The sequence below is a fragment of the Hydra vulgaris genome, chromosome 01, assembly GCF_038396675.1.
Source record: "Hydra vulgaris chromosome 01, alternate assembly HydraT2T_AEP".
Taxonomy (NCBI): Eukaryota; Metazoa; Cnidaria; class Hydrozoa; order Anthoathecata; family Hydridae; genus Hydra; species Hydra vulgaris.
In genome coordinates, this window is record NC_088920.1 from 32,875,001 (window position 1) to 32,897,191 (window position 22,191).

Genomic DNA, 22,191 nt, shown 5'->3' on the forward strand with positions numbered 1-22,191 from the left:
GAAAAAGCAAGCACTCTACCATTACTGCATCACATAAAGGGAATTCGTACAAATTTGATCAAATTAATTTTTGAACTACTATATTATAAGAAAGATAATACCATACTTTCTTTTATTTAAAACTAACAATATCTTTTTGTTATTAAAATAATTTTAAATCAAATTTACCTATTTAAATTTATTTCTATTCTTTTTAATTTGGTTAAATTTAAAATTTAACCAAATTTAAAAGAACAGAAATTTAAAAACTACATGTACATGTTTTTGTTATATGCCATCAATTTAATATTTAACTTCAAATTTAAATCTAACTGTTTTGAACACTGTGGTTTTCTCGCCTTATATCTTTTCCACACTTTATTAAACTCACAATATTTGCTTGACCAGAGTAAATTTTAAGGTATAACATAAATTTTAATAAATGAATAAAAGAAAGGCATTGAATGTATTCTGTAAAAAAAAATATATATATATAATAATAATAGTAGTAATAATAATAATAAAATCAAAGTTATTTAAATAGATTTCTAATGATATCATATATAAAAACTCTGCATAAAAATAAGAATACAATTTATGACAAAAACTTAATAAAAAAAAACTTACTTATGTTGCCATTAATAACAAATAAGTTTTTTATTGAGCCATCTTGAGCATTGTGCCATGGATCAGATGCATATACTGTGACATTAACAAAAGTTTTTGGCATATAGTTAATTTCTGAAGAGATATGTTCATCATTTACCCTAATTGTGTATATATAAAAAGAGCCATTGAAAAATTGACAAACTTTAATATTTGTCCACCTATTTAAGTCAATTGGCTTAGTAAAAAAAACATAATTTTTGTTTCCATTAATAGGAGCAGCAATGTAAAGCCCACCTTTACCATCATTATTAAACCAAACACCAGGAACTCTATCCCCGTAATCAAAATTATCTGAACCAATAGTTAAATGAATAACATTATAATACGAACCAGCAACAAACTTATTAGGGTTAACATCAAATGAAACTAAATATTCTTTATCTAGTATTGGAATTATAGCAACAATCTTCCCTTTCAATAAAGGAGTGATGATACTGCCAACAAGATATTCTAAAGTATTTAATACAATATTTTGATGATACAAATGATACAAACAAAAAAACAGTTTTCCATTTTAAATTATTTTTAATAGAATTTTTCTAAAACCTTTAAATGCGAAAACAATGTTTTTATATAAAAACATAAAAACAATATAAAAACAGTATATTAACAAAAACAATATAAAAACAGTATATTAATAAAAACAATATAAAAACAGTATATTTATAAATATTACGTAACAATATCAATCTAATAAATAATATATGTATAAAATAAATAATATATGTAAAATACATATATACATTAACATATAATATGGAAAATATTAAGTACGGTTAAATATTAAAAATATTGAATATATTTGGAGAAAAAATGTAAAATAGTAAATAATAAATGTTTAAATAAACTTAAAAATTAATATCTTTTAATTGTACTTTAAATAAAAAAAAAATTTTCTTTTTTTTCTTTTTAACAAATCTTTATTTAGTGTCTCTTTTACACCAAGATGTTTTATTTTACTAATGTTCTTATTTATCTTTATGTTTTAGAATAATTTAATTGAAGTTGTAAAAAATAGTATAATATAACAAACAACAACAATAATAAAAAGAACAGTAAATAAATAACAAAATTAATTTTTTTACAAATTTTATACTATTTGATTTTAAAATTTATTAATGTGGATTTGTTGGTCATTATTTTGTAGTTTCAGTATATTCACCTTTAACAAGAGAAGAAAATAAATATATAACAAGAGAATTTTTGTTGTTGAAAAGTATTGGAAAAAAAGTATGTATAAAATAAACATCTTGTTGCAGCCATGCATTGAATACATGGTGAAAAGGGATTTGGCCTATAACATATTGAAAGAAAAATGTTGACAGAAATTTCACATGTTATAGGATTGACAGTCTGTAAAATGTAGTTTACAAAAAATTTAAAAAAAACCCAAAATGATTACATGGTCTGCCAGTATAGTTGGCCATGGAAGTACTCTCTTCAGATGATTTATGTTTGACTGCAAAGAAGAAGAATTAATACTACAATTTCTGTGTTGGAAAAATGGAATAAAAATAAAAAAATTCAGGATCAACAGCAATAAGACAAAATCATTGTAAAGAAAAAAATAAGCGAGCAAAAAATACTAAGCAATGGAAATGTGGAGTGATCAGATAAATGTGTAGTGAGACTCTAAAACAAAATAAAATATGAGATGATATTAGAGATTGGAAATAGTAGATATGGTGTATTTGATAGAGTGTGTAAGAAAATTGTGTGAAGTTGTCGTATAGCCTGTAAAAAAATCTGTAAAAAAAAAAGAAAACTTGTGTAGTGAATTTTATTAGACAAAATTACTTGTTTTGAAATGTTCCTAGCTGCACTTATTTACTCTTTAATGTGTTTATTGTATTTATATTGTTCTTACTTGAACTGATTTAAAAATTTCTTTTTATTCCTTACTAATGCAACTTTAAAAATAAAAAAAAATTGACTTGTAAAATTTGTCATTTTAGTTTGATAACTTTATTAAATGAATAAATTTTTCAGCTTTTATTTCAGGAAAGACTTTTGCATATCCATAAAAACTTAAAATTAAAAGAAATATCTCTAATTCTGAAAAATAATGACTTTTCTTATTTAATCAGCTTTACCTATAAACCTGGTCTGAGCTTTATTCTATTAAACTCAAGCCTGGCCTTACTCATAATCAAGCCCTATCATTTACTATATAACATATATTTTTATACTATAAGGAATATCTTGAATAAGACTTGAGAAATCTACTTTCTAGGAGTAGTAGTAGTAGGTACCTTCTATTTTAACTTTTTTTCTTCTCTCTTATCTAAATATTAATAATCTAATTTAACAATGTTTAATAGTGTCATCTTACATCATCTTAAAGTAGTTTATAAACGCGTTTCTTTATTCCATGCGGCCTTTCAAGAAAGGTCTGCAAGAAAATTAGTGCTGATAAAATTTTAGTATTCAAGAAGAATTACAATTATCAACAAACAAGCTTATTTACAAAAGTTTAAATAAGCTTGTTTGTTGTTGTTATTTTTATTTTTCTAATTTTTATAGAAGAAGTTAGTATTAAAATGACTGGTAAAGTAGTTTTATTAGTACAATGTTTCTTTTTTAGTAAAGTGTTACAGTTTGAAGTTTTTTGTTTAAATTTTGTCTTAAGTCTTTTTTAGAACATTTTAAGCAAGTATTGTTTTATTTTTCAGAACAGTTAAAAAGAGCTGACAGGCTTTTTAGTAAGTTCAATTCATTTTACTATTTATAGATTTTTATTGTTTGTAGAAGGAATAATGACAATAAAATTTTTTGACATGTAAGTTTATATACATAAATGTCTGTATATTTTAGTTTATTTTATACTTCTCTGTATTTATATATATATATATATATAATATACTGACTGACATTGCTTTATTATTTTAAACAAGATTATGAATTGTTGTCAAATATATTGCTTTGCATTCCCATGTATTTTATAGCTTTTTTAAATAGTTTAATTAAATTGTTTTATAGATAAGAAACAAAAGAAAATTCAAAATTGTGTTTTTCTTTTTATTATCAAAACTACCATTACTTCTTTGTTATTAGAATTGTAGGCTTTTGTTATTTTTGATTTTTTTAGTTTGAATATTATCATTTTTTTTTTTAAATCTATTTACAGATATGTTCTTAAAAGTATGTTTTTTATAATTTTAAAATAGTATATATTTTTATTTGATTTAAATTGGTCTCTTATTTTTTAATTTTAAAAGTTTTCTTTTTTTAATTTTTTTTTTAAATAAAAGTGATTTATAAAAGTTATTTGATTTTTCCTTTTGTTAACTTTAGAGTAGTAGTAAGTAACTTTATAATGAGAATAATGTACAGAATGCTGCAAGACAAGGAAGACATTGAATAGCAAAAAGTAACACTATTTGAGATAATAGTTTTTAAGGAGAAATTGACCAAATCTGTTAAAATTGTGTTGCTGAAGAATTTCCTGATGAAAGTCATTTTCTGTGTTGTCGTAATGGAAAGTAGTTTACCTCCACTTTTTCCGCAAGCTTTGCAAGATTTATCTACAAGGAATTATAGATCTTAATTCCAACATGAATTTTCTAAAATATATTAGAAAGCCTGTTTTTCTTTTGCTTCATTTACAGCTAATATGGTTCAACCTATGAACTGTGGGCCTCGATGTTTTAGAATATGTGGTCAAGTTTTTCATTGTATAGGTATTCTTCAGCCAGATCAAGATACTCCTCCAACATATTGTCAACTGTATATCTATGACTCACAGTCATAAAATTTTGCAGCAGTAAACTTTAGAATGCAACAATGAGGCAATGATCTTTGCTTACCTGATTTAATGTTTCATTTACAAACTATAGTAAGTGAAGAAAACCTATTCCTCTTGCATTTAAAAACATGGCTAAAGTAGAAAATAAACAAATTCACCAAGGCAGCAATAGAAGATCCTTGTTTTCAGATGCCTTTACTTTAAGGGCAAGATAGATGTTGCTATAATCTCCCTTCACATAATGAAGTTGTATTTCTTGGTGAAGATGGTGTTCCACCTGCTTCCAGGGAAGTTGTTATTTACCCAAGAGGTCATCCTCTTAAAACTATATCTACTTTAATCTTTTATAAAAAGAAACTGTTTCAGCAATATGCTGTTGATGCATATGCCAAAATTGAAGACCAGCGTCTTGCTTTTATCAGAAATAACAAAAAAAACTGAGAAACGAGCAGTATGATGCCTTGCATGAACACGTAAACAACCTTGGAACTGATCATAATGTTAGACCAGTGCATGTTAGTCAAATTAGTTTTAGACCAGTGCATGTTAAATCAAATTAGTTTTTTTCAATTATTTTGACCTTTTGTGAACCTGACAATCCTTTAAATCTATGGAATATATACAAAGCGTTTCATTCACCAACCAGTCACACTTCTAATAGCTTAACAAGCTAATAAAACTGAACAAGCTTTGTCAAACTGAAAAGATCATTAATCAAAGTGATAAAATGCTGGCTGATTACAATCTGCCTGTTATTGATGAGTTTATAGGTTTTAATCTAGAAAATTTTGATGAAAATGTTCGATAATCTATTGACAAAGCCAATCGAATGTTCAATGTCAATTGACCATTCAATGTCAATCAATTAAACATATGTAATGCTATGCTTACTGCATTAAATGAGCAACCAAGTGTAGAAAATCAACATTCTAAATTGTTTTTCATGGATGTACCAGCTGGTAGTGGAAAAACTTTTACGTATACTTTTTTGATTTGTGAAACCATAAGTAGGGGTTTTAAATCTGCTACAGTTGCATGGACTGGCATAGCAGCAACTCTTCTTACAAATGGATCTACATTGCATGGTTTATTCAAGCTTCATGTCCCAATTTTGGATAAAAGCACATGTAATGTAACTCCTAACTCTATACACAGACAATTTTTAAGACAAATTACTTTGTTTTTGCTTGATAAAACATTGTTTTGACAAGCTTAATTAGTTTGTCTATAGGGTTATTTTTCCATTTTTGATGTAAAGCTGCAAATAAATTCTTTTTGTAAGTAAAATTTCCTTCTCTAACTTGACGATCAAGCTCCTCTTATAAATTTTCAATGGGATTTAGGACAGAACTTTGGCTAGGCCAGTCCATAACACAGACTTTATTACATGTGAACCAATTTTTTGCAGCCTTTAAAGTGTGTTTAGGGTCATTATCCTGCTGGAAACACCATTGTTGACGCACTTTTGCTTTAACATGTGGTAGCATAAGATTTTTCATCAAATAGGTATAGTATTTTACATCTATGATGCCCTTAACTTGAACTAATGGCCCTACACAATCATAGGGGAAGATACCTACACCATGACACTACCACCTATGTGTTTAACGTTGCTACAGTGTCTTTTCTTTTATTTTTTGGACATCTAACATACTTAATACCATCAGATGAAAACAAATTATATTTATTTTCATCATTCCATAATACTTTACCCCAATCTTGTTTAGTCCAGTATAAATGCTCATTGACAAATTTTACTGGAGCCATACTGCTTTTTTTAAACCAAAGGTTTTTGACTAGTATGTGTTCCAAATAAATTGTCGCCACACAAACATCTTTTCACAGTTGACTTATTTTAAGATATTTTTACTTCAAAATATTTGTTGTAATCTGCAGTCCAGTAAGGCGAGTATCACCTTGTGACATTTGACAAAGTTGACGATTGTCCTCTTTAGTAGTTTTTCTTGGTTAGTAGTTTGATGTTTTTAGTAGTTTTTTTTAGTAGTTTTTCTTGATCTGGATTTTGTTTCTAAAGTTCTCCTGCATGCTTTGATCCATATACATACAAGCTGTTTGGATACTCTAAATTGATGATCATTTTGTAATTCCACAATAATTAACTGCATTTGCTACTGGAATAACAAATATCATCACTATAACCCTTGTGTTTTCCCATTTTTAAATGTGATATTAATAATTTTCAATGAAGTTTGTTGAAAAAATTCCATGTAAATATAAGAATTTATGTTTAAAAAAATTAAACAATCAAGAGTCAAAATTCTTTTGAACTAACGTTTTCTAAAAAATGTTACAAACTAAATGCAATTATTTATTAAAACAAAAAAACTTCTACCAATTAAAACTATATTTGTATTGGAGTAAATTCCACAAAAAAAGAATGGTTTACATATTTTCTGTTAAGAATTATTGCACAAAAAATGATAGTAAAAATACTTTTGAACTCTACTGTGTATGTTTAATAGTTCATTTTTCAAAATTGATAAACCTCCCATTCAAAGTATGGTGTGTGAAAAATGTTACACAAATGTTATATTTTCTAATTCTCTTAATTTATAGACTTTGAAATGTTTATAGTTTGCATACGCAAGTTGTATGATGTAAGTTATGACTTTTAGCTATTAATTGTACTTTTTATTTATCATCTGTACTTTTTTTTATTTGTACATTATTTTATTGCATTACCCAAATTGCATAAACCATCTAACCAAATTTATAGAAAAAAAAATTGATTTTAATAAGAATAAACTAATTTTGTTCCGAAAATTCCATATAAAATTTCAAAAGTTGGAATAACAAAATAGCATAATCTGTGAATGATTTAATGAACGATTTTCAAAAATGTTCCATTTACAAATAACTTGATTTATAAATGATTATTGTTTTAATATTAAACACTGCATTTTTTATGTTATATTTTATTGATATTTTATTTTTTATGTTATTGATATTTTATTTTTGATGTTTATTTTTTTACTTTGCCTACTGTCATAACTGATTTTAAAATATCTATTTTATTTCCATTTTTTTTAAATTAGTTAATAATGTTATAATTCATAGCCAATCATGTAGAGCTAGGTTGTCAAACTAGCAAGTGGTGTGACTTAAAGTGCATGTAGAGCTAGGCTGTTAAACTAGCCAAGCGTGACTTGCAGTGTGTAGAGTTGGACTGTTATACTAGCCAGCTATTTTTTATAACTAAAAATCTATTAAAAAAAAAGGAAAGTAAAATAGCATAAAGCAATATTGCCAACTTTGCCAGCCAAGCGTTGTACTTAGCAGATGTGCACAGCATTTAGTGCCAAAAGGTGTTACTGTTATATATCTAGGTTCTGTTTTCTAGTTTTTTATAGTTATATATATAAAACACAGGTCTGTTAATACTTAGTGCAATACTTAGTGTCCTACAAAGATCTTATGCTAATTACTATTGCTCTTTGTAACTGTTGTGATGTTATTGTTGTAATGTTTTGTGTCAATAGACAGCTTGGCTTACCTTCCCCTTGGTGTCTACCATTAAAAATGATGTCTAATAATTCAAGTTAGGTGGGTTTTTTTATTTCATTTTAGAGTAATGTTTAACTAAAAGCCAAGAAAAATAAAAGCAAGCATAATTATAAAAAAATTATATATAGATAAATTTTATAAAAAAATTATATATAGATAAATTTTTATTTGATTAGAGAAAATATATAAAGTTAAATTGTTATTAATGATTTATTTACTAATAACCAGTATTACGTGTTGCTTACTGTCAGTTACACATGAAATAAAAATGAATGCCTATATTAATATATGACATGTTTATAACTAAAAATATTTATACCAGCTTTTCCATTAATAATAAGAAGATCGGAAATTGAACTATTTTGTGCTGCATCCCAAGGATTAGAGGCATATACTTTTATGGTTTTAAAATCTCTAACATCAGAATTTTCCACTCTAAGAATGTTTACTTTGTTTAAATCAACAGCAAACCAATATTTACTGTCCTGCAAGAACTGATATATTTTAATATTTGACCATTGACCCAATGTGAGTTGATCTGTTTTAATAGAGTATTTGTTATTTCCACTTATTGCAGAATAAATAACAAGCTTTCCAGAACCATCATCATCAAAAAAAACACCTGGATTTCTGTATCCATAAGCTTCATTACTGCTTCCCAAGGTTAAATGAAGAACACTTTTCCATCCATATGAATAATTTAAAGGCTTTAAATTGAAAGACAAGGTATAAGTCTTTGCCATAACATTCAGTGTTCCAAGAAGAAAACCTTTAGTAGGTGTAAATTCTTCTTGATGATTAATATAATCTAAATAAAAGTTTAAAAAAAAAAGTGATAAAATGAATAGAAGATATCAACATCAGCTTCTAAAGGAAAAATAATTAAATACCGATGTGTATGTGTGTGTGTGTGTGTATTATTCACTTTTATTGTGGAATTAATTTAATTGCTGTAACAGTTCTTAAAATGCCTGCATTCTATTACAATAAGAAAATATAAAACATTTTTTTTAAGCAGTAAAAATTTTTATAGCCCTTTGTCAAATTTTTTATCAAATAAGTCATGTTGTTGATAAATAGTGTGAAAACCCAAAGACAACATTCGTGTAATGAATTTTTTCCATTGCGCAATAAATGATGCTTGTTATGTATATATTCTTGTAACATTAACATTACAAACAAACAAGTTTGTAGCAAGTATAAAACTTAGTTTTATATTTAATAAGCAATTTTTTAACGAATAAACAGATAGCTTGTGCAAAAACCAAAAGCACTCGTAAGAAGCTGTTTAGAGAGTAGCTCGCATGGCTCGCCATGTTTGTTTTAAATAAGTTTTTCTGCGCTCTTACTGTCATTTAATCCTGCCAAGGCCTTATTATTATTAGTTACTCATTATCATAATGGTAAATCTATCATATATCATCCCAGATTATATCCTGACGGAAAATGCACAATAATATTTTTATTATATATTTAAAATCTGAAAAAACAAACTTTTTGACATATAAAATAGCAATCTAGCGCTTCTAATATAAATAGGAAACTTTTCCAGAATACTAATTATATTATTTTTTCGCTATATCTTTTAACAAACCAACTTGATAATCGAAATGGTGTCCTCTTGTAATAGAAATGTACATTAATAACTGCATAAACTGGTATTGATTCAAATGCATTCAGAGTATGTTTATTCATTAAATACTATACTATAAAATAAAACACCTTTTTTTAATTGTTTAAATTGAATTCAGGTAGTGCCACTGATTTATTTAAGTCATTTTTTAATTAGAGGATTTCAAGAAGTGAAACTGGTAAAGAAGATTGCAATCGTTCGTAAGAAAATTTAGAAGGAACGTGTTTTATGAGCTATTTCAAGGCGCACTTAATTATATTTATTTAAATATTTCTCTTCAAAATCTCTTAAAAACCAGCCACTTAATTTCCTCCTCAAAAATGTAAGATATACAGCTGTGACCAAATTAGTTCATGAATTTATACAATATATAGGAATTATTTTAAACTTATTACCTTACCTGTTGGAAGAATAACAATAGGTTGCATTTCACTACCTAAGAAATAAAATAAAATTACTTATAATAACAAATAAAATAAAATTACTACTAATAATAAATTACTTATGATAATAAATAAATTAGGAGACAAAAAAAATAGACTCAAGTTTAATAAGAATGAAACTGAATTTAAATGAAATAAAAACCAATCTATGAAAAAAGGTGTGTTTTCCTCAAACTTAATCTTTCGAAACAATAAAGTGCAGTTAGAATAGATGGAATAACAAAGTAGAAATAGTACAAAATACAACAGAGGGTATATATTAGGAGTGGGAATTTTTTTTTCACGTGATGGTTCTATAACTATCAGTGGAGTAATGACCTAAAACTGACAAAAATATAAAAATAAACACTAAAAATGCAAATAAAACCTCTACACAAATCCATTTTGAAGTATTGTCAAAAGTTTGAAAATTGGCTTTAATAACTCATACTGTTTAACTATTATATATTATATATATTTTTTATATTTAAATATATAATATATATTATATATATTTTATATATTTAAATATAATCTTTATTTAGATGTATAAGATATCTGAAAATAATTTAATTAGAGAAACTGATTGCCGATATTTTAAAGCCAAGAAATTGTATATATGGAAATTTGACTGAAAAGACACTGATAGATTTTTATATCTATATATTTTTTTATCTATATATTTTATATCTTTATATCTATATCTTTATATCTATATATTTTTATATCTTTATATCTATATATTTTTATCTATATCTATATATCTTTTATATCTTTATATCTATATATTTTATATATAGAGAGTTATGGTATATGATTATACCACGTTTTCTGGAGAAATCCCTGCAAAATAATGTCTGCCATTCAAAATTATAAATTTGTTATTAAATCAACATAAAGTACAACTAAGAAGACAAGTATTATAAATACTTGGCATAAAACATTCGACTTATTACTGAATAACGTTAAATTTAAAAATTTGGAAGACATACTCTTTTATGAACTTCAAAAAACTTCCAATGGGTGCAAAGGTCAATGTAGTATTGTGACAGTACATTTTGATGGTAAGAACATATACAAACAACATTATTATAGCACTTGTATTTCGAGCAAGCCTAGATCTTTGGTTATATCTTTGAAAATATTAGAGAAAAGCAACTCTGTCTCCATTTATAACATATTACACAAAGTTATTTTGAAATTTAATTTATTTAATAAAATTTTCTTTATAATATGACACCACTGCAGGTCCTAAAAGTTGAGTTATTAAACGTTTGACAAAAATTATTCCAGGTTTAGTTTATCATCTTAGTCAATTTCATGTTCTCGACCTAATTCTCAAGCATTTTATGAACTCAAAGTTTGATTCCTCATCAACATCACCTAATATTAATTACTGGTTCATTAACAAGTTGACTAGTAACTACCATGATTTACTTGAAAAATACAGGCCAAACAAGCCATTTATTATGTGAAGGATACAAGTCTTATTGAGACACAATGAATTTCCTTGCCAATCATTTTTTTAAACCTATTTCCAATGCACGGTGTAATTCATGAGTTATCTATTGCTTGAAATATGCATTTTCAACCAGAAAAAAAAAATCAATAATAAAGACATGCAATTTTATTGTAGATCACTGGGCCAAGCCATAGTTCTCTTGCAGAAGAAATGTTGATGATATAACAGTATTAAATTGGCATTAACTGGTAATTACCTTGAGTTTTTGGAAAGATACTGTGATATTTGAAATGATTGTCCATTAGACATCAACTAAAAAAATGTAGTGAGTGAAAGGTTGCATGGGAAAGTTAAAACATTTCTTCAAAGAAACGCCATTATATTAGAGGCCAAAGTTCTAAGACACTGTAATAAACCTTTGATCTGTGTTTTTGTAATAAAATAATTTAGTGTTTGATCAATATTTACTTCCATGACCCAATTTTCAGAAGGCTTATAACTAAAAATTTAGAATTCTACAAGCAATATCTTTACCCTAAATTACATAAATCTTTATGCGTAGTTTGTAAGCAGGAAGACTAGCCACACTTAGCAATTAGCTAGGCCCCCCTAATTAGGGAGCAGAGCTTGCAAATTTTGGGGGCTTATTTTCAAATTTAGGAGTCATTTTCAAAATTTAAGGAGTTTTTTTTCAGTAATAGACCTAGTAATGGAAGGTATTTAAGACTTTGTTTTTTAAAATTATTTTTAAAATACTTTTTATATAATTTCTTCACGAGTAGTAATAAGACAAATTGATTTTAGGAAAAAAATGTAAAAAAATTCTCACCCTTAATGTATAACATGAACAGAACAATCAAGTTATAATAGTAATGTGTATGCAGTGGTGCTGAGATAAGCAAGAGTTTCGTATTACTGTGCTCAACTTGTTTCTTTTCTTAACTTGTTTTCTCCAGCCTTCTTTTCTAATCTTCGCTTAACTTGTTTTCTTCAGCCTTTCTTCTTTTGATTGTTCATCAAAGTTTTGTTGAAAAATAAACAATTTTTCAACGTTTGTGAAAGGATGAAAAGAACATGAATCAATTTAAGTGTATATATGTGTGTGTATGTGTATATACATGTGTGTGTGTGTATATATATGTGTGTGTGTATATATATGTGTGTGTGTGTATATATATGTGTGTGTGTATATATATGTGTGTGTGTGTATATATGTGTGTGTGTGTGTGTATATATATATATATATATATGTGTGTGTGTGTGTGTGTGTGTGTGTGTGTGTGTGTGTGTGTGTGTGTGTGTGTGTGTGTGTGTGTGTGTGTTTTTCTATAATTTTTTTATTCTTGTAAATAGTATATATTGGATTGAACATTAATTAAAGAAAAGGAACATGTTGTAAAGATTAAGAAATTAGTCTGCAGGATCTTCAGAAATTGGTGAAAAAGTAAGATTTTTTCTTAAAAAAAAGGTGTTTATTATTCAGTGACTTGTGAAAAATGTTTTCCGAATAAACTGTTTACAGACACGGAACAAACTATTACTAAGTATTATTTGAACTAGTATTTGATGTATTTTTTGTTCTTTTTAAAATAAATAGATTTAGAGAACTTATTGCAATGTGATTGAAGGGAGTATTGTTGTTAGTTTTGTTGCATCAAGATTAGGATGTATATAGAAGATCTACAACTTTAAATGATTCTCATCGTATTGTTGTAAATTTATTTTTAGTAAATAATTATAAATTTAGTAAATATATTAAAAAAATGAGCGTTTAAATATTACTAAGTATCAAAAAATTATATTTACTATTCAATATTTATATATTCAATATTTCCTCATCAAACAAATGTTATCATTTAATAATTATCTTATTTACATTGCAATTGTTTCATATGCTAATTGCTAACCTCCCTTAGTCTTTGCTTCACAAAGGTTTTCTTTTCATTGATGAATAGCAAGTAGTAGCTCCTGACAATCGCCTTCATTTTGAACAAAAAATAATACAAATAAATAATAAATATATATAAAGTCTGATACAACTTTAATAGAACTTTCAGAAACTTAGTTAATCACTGCAAGTTTACAAATTTTGAAAAAGTCTTAAACTGGTTAACATACTTGCATAGCGGTGCTGGGCTGTTTATTATTCAGTTTAGTCAGTAACTAAATATGAACCAAGAGTTTTCTCCCACTAATTGTGCAATACTTGTTGGTTTTTCTAGCTTAAAGTCAAGAGCTATGAACAAATTTAATTTCTCTGAATCCCTAAACATTTCAGGAACTGGTTTTAAGGAGAGCATTTTTGCAACATCTTCTCTCTCTGGAACAGAAATTGCAACAAAAATCTGCAACAGATCTAAAAGAGCAAGTAGAACCAAGGTTTTATGAAGGCGCCATGAATGTGATTCCATTGAAACTTTCGTGGCATCGATTATATTTAAATTATTTCAGAATGCTCAACATATTGTTTTACATATTCTCTATATTTTGTCATTTGCCAATAATCTTTTAGATCTTGGAATGACGCAGCGTATGATGAAGAAGTTTTTAAAAACCAGATGGAATAAAACATAGAAATAAACTCGGCCATTATTTGCACTTCTTCTTTTTTTGATTGTTTGTTTCATTCATAAAAAAGCTGCAAACTCAATATCTGAATCTTTAGATTATAGATAGCCTTGGACATAAAACATGCATGAGACATGCACCCTAGAGCTTGAATTTGAAAAACTCTTTCAGGATATAAATACATAGGAGTCAGTTTTCTGGGGAAAATTTGTTCATTAAAAGCCTTCTTGCAAAATATTACAGTTTTGAGTTTAGCCATTTCTATGAAAGTTTTAGCAATAGATTGTCATATTTAAGAATTAATGCTACTTTCAATGTCATTCGAGTTTATTTAGAACTGTTCGAACATTAAGTTTTCTGGAGATTTAGTTTTTACAGTAATTTTTTACAGAAGTGTTTGAGATGTAATTTATAAATGTCTCCAGCTCTAGTAAAATTGATTTTTGCTTTTGATTAAACCTGACATTGGTACCATAAAATCTTCCTGTATTTGTAGCAGTGGTATTAAAGCATAAACCTTTCACATGGTCACATATTCCATATTCTTCCAGTATTTTAACTAAAGTATCGTATTGAGCTTGTCCAGTATCACAATTGATGGAATGCCAAGTAGCTTCATTTCTCATCAACATCTACTGATATTTCAAATATCTTTTTGATTTTTTACCTTCTTTGATTTTTTACCTTATATTTTCAATAATTTCCCCATCAAAATGTGTTGTTATGGGAAAAATAGCTTTACTGGCAATAATTTTAACACTTTTCTCATATTGTTCAGCATTTTCCCAAAAAGATTTTTTTTGAGCTCCCCAAATAGTTGAATGAGGTAATAAAAAACCAGTCACATTCCCACCTGAACTTACAATTAAATCCATGCATAAATGCATTAGAAGTCTTGATGAAATATTTTTTGGCATTGATCTCTTGAAAATATTTTTTTTAACAAAATCCTTCACTTAATCCTTTAACAAAATCCTTCACTTAATCTTGTTTTTTATGAATTGGGCCTGGTTGTGCTAAATCAAATGAAATACCAGATGCCTTATTAGAATGTCTGAGAAAGACTCTAGCTCTTGTAGTTGATTTGCCTACTTGAAATAATTGTTAAATATAAAAATTTATTAACTGTTTCTTTTCTTTATTTTTTTACTTTTACCTCGTGCCTTTGTCCCCCAAAGTCACAAAGTGACTTGCCTTTTGGTCCTTTAAAAATTTAATATCTGCATAATATAAAAGTTTATCAAGATTCTTTTTTTTTAAAGTTTTTTTAATATTATCTTTACCAATCCAAAAAACCTGCTTTCCCTTCTTTTTAAATTCTTCTTAGTAAGAATTAAGATTAGTAAGAATGGTATTCAAACCAAAACCATAAATTTATTTAAATTTTGTAAGTGCAGAAATTATAATTCCTACTTTATAGATTTGTCTGTGAGTAATCCATCTTTGTAACCTCCATCTAACCAAGGTTTTTTCACTGCAAAAAGAATAGTCATCAGGGCAATTTACAATACAGAGCCTTTTGCAATTTTTATTGGGTCCAACAGTACAGCCAAACTTTTTGGACAAAGTTAACTTGTTTCTAGATCTTTTAAATTAAAAGTTAAGAACTAATTCTTTATTTGTTGCAAAAGTTATTTGAGTTGAGTTTTCTATCAGTTTTTCTTCTTCAATTAAATACACGCTTTTAGTCTCATAACTTTAGCCATTCTGACTTAAACAAATATTTTAGAAGACTTCTTGTTATTAGTATTCCAAATGCAGTTTTAAACACTTTTTCTCAGCATTAGAAAGTTGTTGTTAATTTTTTAACAGATTATTGGAGTAGTTGTTACTTTCACATTTTAAAATAATGTTTTCTGATCAAATTTCCGGATTTTAAATTTATTGCACTCTAATGTAAATTAAGTAGGGGCCATTAAGGTTAATGTCAGGGGGTGGTTACCCCATGGTTCAAAGATTTTTCAAGACATCATTTGACAATATTATAAAAACCCATAAAAATCCAGGTTATAGTTTATTCAGCGCCTGTAAACAGTTTATTCAGAAAACGTTTTTCATACACCACCAAGTAATAAGCACCTCTTTTTTTTGAGAAAAAATCTTAATTTTTCCTTAATTTCTAAAGATCCTGCAGACTAATTTCTTAATTTTTACAACATTTTTCTCTTCTTTAAGTGATATTCAATCCAATATATACCATTTAAAAAAATAAAAAAAATTACAGGATAAATGTTAAGGTCCCCGTCAGACATTTAAAACACCCAACAATTTGGATCAAAATTGAGTCGGCAAGGACACTAAAAATTATCAAACTTTTTTTCTTTTCCTTTAATCATATTTTTATATAAATGGTCAATTTATAAATCAAGGTGCAAGTTCAATTTCAAAAATTGATAAAATATGAAACACCCAAGTATACATGTGCATTTTTAAAGATTGTATATATGTACAAAATGTATAAAACATGTAGAAGTACACTTTATAGAAAAAAGTTGCTTTGCACTTTGCTTCTTATTTTGTAAATTTTATGAAAAACCTTTAAAAACCTTTAATAAATATATCTTGCAAAAAAAACAAAAAAACAACCAATTAAACCAAAAATAAAAATCAAAAACAAACATTACTCCTAGTCCTAGCTAACTCTACTGACATATGAATAGTATGAAGGAGATAATTGTGTTAATTAAATGAAAGAAATTATTAAAAATAAAATAAATTATTAAAAATAAAATAAATTATTACAAATGAAATAAATTATTAAAAATAAATTATTAAAAATAAAATAATACATTAAAAATGAAATAAAATATAAAAAATGAAATAAATTATTAAAAATGAAATAAATTATTAAAAATAAAATAATACATTAAAAATGAAATAAAATATAAAAAATGAAATAAATTATTAAAACTAAAATAAATTATTAAAAATGAAATAAATTATTAAAAATAAAATAAATTATTAAAAATGAAATAATACATTAAAAATGAAATAAATTATTAAAAATGAAATAAATTATTAAAAATAAAATAAATTATTAAAAATTAAAATGATTATTAAAAATTAAATAAATTATGAAAATGAAATAAATCATAAAATTAAAATAAATTACTAAAAAAAATTGAGTGAAACAAAGTTTAAGTAGTAAAATATAGAAGTAAAAATAAAGAAATAAGAATAAAAAATAGAATATAATGAAAAACTAAAATACAATAAAAAAATATAAATAATAAATAAAAATTAAAAAAACAAACAATTATACTTATACAAATAAGTATAATTAAGAAGTACAACAAAGTATAAATAATTAATAATTCCAATTTATTTAATTAATTAACAATAAGTCATGTTATTTAGATAATTAAAAAATCAGCATTTATAACAAGGGCTTTAAAAATAGAATTTAGAAAAAGCTACACTAGTTTCACATTTGCACCTTTCGGAATTAGGGTCAGCATTTGGCAATGCCAACCTAACTCCCTAACTAAAAGTGTTTGAGGTCGGTAAAAAATGTCTAACCTCATTTCTATGTTTTATAATAACTCCTTTGTGTTAAATTTTTTTTGCCATCCTAATGCTCATCTCTAACAGTTTAAAGTCAGCAATTTATTGCTGACCTTATTTTTCCTATTTCTGAGGGAAATTGGAAATTGGATTTATCATCATTTGAATAAAACTTATTTTTATATTATTTATAATTTCATTAGAAAGTTTAAATTAATTTTTTAATATGTATATATATATATATATATATATATATATATATATATATATATATATATATATATATATATATATATATATATATATTTCTATGGTACTATATATATATATATATATATATATATATATATATTTCTATGGTACCATTTCTATGGTACTATATATATATATATATATATATATATATATATATATATATATATATATATATATATATATATATATATATATATATATATATATATATATATATATTTATATATATATATATAGCAATCTTTTACACTTATAAATGATAACTATTTTGAGAAGTGAAGCTGGTGAAGGCAAATAAATCTTATATATATTACGCATACTTAATGAGTATTTATGAGTGAAAAATAATTAAAATTAAAAATTCAAATGACTTAAAACAAATGTTAAAAATAAAAAATTCTAAGTTGAAAAACTTCATTAAAGAATTTCTTTATAAACTATATTACTCTCGAGTCCCAAATAAAATAAAATTTTCACACCTACCCCAAGCTTATTAAGACCCCCCACCCACCCACCTCCTCTCCATTTATTAATTTTAAATTGTTGTCAGCAAAAACTTTATATCTCAAAATTAAAAAAAAAATCAGTGAAAATCGGCCTTAAAAATTAGAAAATATTTCTTTCAGTCATCGATGTAAACATTCAATGTAAACAGGCTTTAAAAATCCCCGACCTGGTATATCTTGATTCAGCATATTAAATCCTATTGAAATTATGCTAAAACAGCTATTTGAAAATGTTCATTTGACCGCAAGCAACTATAGAATTAAATTGTTTTAAGCGTATTTTGTAAAAAATATTAGTTTGGATTTATAAACTAAACTTTTTTATAAAAAATACTTGTATCACAAAAAAATATATTGTATCACAAAAAAATTTCCACTCCCCACTATTAAAACCCCCTGTTTATAAGATCTAAACTAAAATTCCCACCCCCATCTCCTTTTATCACCCCCCATCCTCCCTTGTATTAAGGACTCGAGAGTAAGAGCATTAACAATAACATTTTTCTTTAAAAGCAAGACATGTTACATGCATTTATGTTATTTATTAACTGATTAACTTAACTATTTACTTACTGCCATGTCAGTAAATAAATAGTTAAGTTAATCAATTAGTTAATTAATAAAAAGTATTAAAAAAAAACAAAAAGAAAATGGACTTCTATAAGCATTGAACCTGGAGCGCAGGCACCATGTCCAAATTTATTAACCACTACACAACAAAATATTATAACTAAATAAGTTTAAATAAAACGAATTTGTTCTGATGCATAATATTTTTTAAGTAATTAACGCTTTAGATAAAATAACTTCCGCATGAATAATATGTAAGCGTTACGTCAGCATTGCACTATCAGGGAATCAGTGACCTGGGTAAATATATATATATATATATATATATATATATATATATATATATATATATATAATATATATATATATATATATATATATATATATATATATATATATATATATATATATATATATATACATATATATATAAAATTCATAACTACATTTGCAAGTAACTTATAACACTTACTTGAAATCCCATTGATGACAAATAAACTTTTTATTGAGCCATCTTGAGCATCACCCCATGGATCTGTAGCATAAACTTTTACATAATTGAAACTTTTATGCTGGGTGTTAAATTGAGAATAGACCAATTCTCCATTGATTCTGATTATATAAATGTAATCAGAGCCTTTTAAAATTTGGCATAAATCAATGTTTGACCACATATTAGTTCCAATTAAATTAGAGTAAAAAATCCAATCATCACTAATAGGTACTCTTATTGCAAGTCTGCTATCTTCAGTAAACCAAATACTAAGAGGACTGTTTTCATAGCTACCAGTATTGTCTCTATCTGTGAAATGAACCACGCTATGCTTACCTGACAAAAATTGATTGGGATTGATGTCAAATGATATTATATATTCTTCATTTAGATCTGGTATTTCAGCAATAAGTTTCCCCGTTACTAAAGGAGTGATTATATTACCAACAAGGTACTCTAAAAAAATATTAATAAAGATATTAAAATATTGGTGATCTAAGAAAGATTGTATTTACAAATAAAGTAAAACCTTAGTTAACTGTTTAAAAGTTACAGATGTTTAATTAAAATTTTTTTAAATGGCTAAAGTTTTACACTAGAAGTAATTTGTAAAAGCGTTTTGCATAACTTTTACTAAACGTTTTAAAAGATAAGTTTTAAAGTAATTTTTTTCAAATGCAATTAAAAACGTAGCAAAAAATAATTTCTACTTTGAGTTTTTTTAGTATTATTTTAAAGCTAATTTATTTTCTTTTTCAAGCAACTTTAGCAAAGAATGCTTACTATGCTTATTGCCTGAACTTGCAAGCTATATAAATATTGGTGATCCAAGTATTAACTAGTACTTTTCATTTTGAAGCGTACTTGCAAAATATTGTAAGTAAATGCTGACATGGCTTTTAAAGTTCTGATCCAAAACTTTTGAATATTTAAAAAACTCAAATTTTCAACTAAACATCTAACTATTAAACTATTTTAAATATTCAAAATATTATGAAATCAAGTTGCATTATTCAAGCAAAAAAATAATTAAGCAACATTATTAATAAGATAAAAAACATTATTTACAGGAAGAAAAAAAAAAGATTTAAAAAAAGTAAAAAGAACAAAAACAACTACAAATAAAACTTTTCAAATTACTTAGAGAAAAACAACCTGGTAAACAACAACCAGCTTGGTTTTTGACATAGCTGCAACACTATTTTTAGATAATGTTATATTTTTAGATTTTGTTTAATGTTATCTAAAAATAGTGTTGCTAGCTGCAACACTATTTTTAGATAACATTAAACAAAAAGTCAAAGATAAAATAGTTGGAGCAGTATTTTTTGATTTTGCATTTGACACTTTGAGTCACGGAATACTAATCAACAAGTTTAACATTTATGTTGTTCATGAACTTTAAAGATTACTTAACAGATTTCATTTGTTTTCAAAGCACAATGTCTGAAACAAAATGTTGTATGAGGTGTACTTTAAAGGTCAGTAGAGGGCCCTTTACTATTTGTTATCTACTTTAATCAATTTGTATCTTGTTCGAAACACTTAAAATTTTTTATTTATGCTGACACAGTTATATATCTGCAGCCATTGGTCAATTTATGATAAGTACAAAATTGGTCATTTTGAGATAAATAGAGAGGTTCTTAGTTTGATTTTGAGATAAGCGAGAGGTTCCAAGTTCAATCCCCACCATGTCCCTGGTAGTACCACTCTCAACTTGTTTCTTCGTGAAATGGCCTTGTTCGTCAAGGTTCGTGTTTTAGAGTTATGGAGTTGAGAGATGGTTATAACCACAATTAAGTAGCCTCCTTGTCTGTAGTGGCCTTCTGGGCCTTGGGGAGGTAAATTAACAAAAAAAAAAAGTAGGCAGTTTTGTTATACTTTGTTAGATCTTTCATTTGGTCAAAATATGATTGCTGTAGTTTTAAAACAATAATTTATTTTTATGAAAAAAAATTTTTTTTTTTCATTATTAACAATTTGATTTGTTGCCATTTATGGCAACAAATCAAATTTTCAAACTCTTTTTCTACAAAATGTCACATTTGCACTTATCATAAATTGGCCAATGGCCACAGTTATGTTTCTGGAAAAAATGTATTTATTAAGCCAAATTACATGTTTTCCTAAAATATGCATATATATTATTTAAATATAATTCTTAAACCAAGAATGCTTATTGCAGTGAAAACATGCTGTTTGATAGTAAATATTTAGAAATTATTGTTGAATGGAAACTGTGAAAAGTTGATAATGGAAAGTGTTTCACACTCAAATGCTCATCACGAAGTTGAGAGTTTGCAAAGATGGCCCTGCAAATCAGTTTAAGAATAGATTTATAATTGCAAAAGTTTAAAAGATCCAAAAAGAGTACAGAACTGCCATCAACAAGAGCTATAGTGTAATTAGTCATAACAAATGACCATATATAGGCTTAGTAAAATTATTTCTTATTAGTTTTACCCAGAAAGGCTGTTGGTAAACAATGGTAAAAATTTTCATTACATTGTTTTCAGTACTAACCTAAATATTCAAATTTCTTTAATTTTATCTGAAGATATTTATCAGAGAAGCAATGAATCTAAAATAAAAGTTTCAGAAATCACAAAAGAGATTATAACTTTTAAGTACTTTTTTTCTTGAGGATTTCTTTTTTAAACATTTTTTTTTAAATATTTATTTTTTTTCTTAATATAAATGTAAAGCACTACTCTTTTTAGACTGAAACAACAATTCATAAAAAAAAGAAAAAAAAAGAAAAAAGAACAAAATTTGTAAATGCAGTTTATTATGCTTTCTGTAAAATAGATTTTAAGTATATAAAAAAATAAAATTATGATGCACAACTTTTTATAAA

The 22,191-nt window shown here is 25.8% G+C and overlaps 1 protein-coding gene across 2 annotated transcripts in view; it reads right to left on the reverse strand.

Moving 5' to 3' along the window:
* Positions 1-22,191, reverse strand: part of LOC105844212 (uncharacterized) — a 139,604-nt gene that overhangs the window by 30,256 nt on the left and 87,157 nt on the right. For both annotated transcript variants that reach the window (XM_065787941.1, XM_065787940.1), the window contains 4 exons: positions 19,311-19,787; positions 9,952-9,987; positions 8,238-8,726; positions 607-1,098 (listed from right to left, as the gene is read on the reverse strand). In XM_065787941.1, the coding sequence (XP_065644013.1) occupies positions 607-1,098; positions 8,238-8,726; positions 9,952-9,987; positions 19,311-19,787 (1,494 nt within the window). The remainder of the gene's footprint in view (positions 1-606; positions 1,099-8,237; positions 8,727-9,951; positions 9,988-19,310; positions 19,788-22,191) is intronic.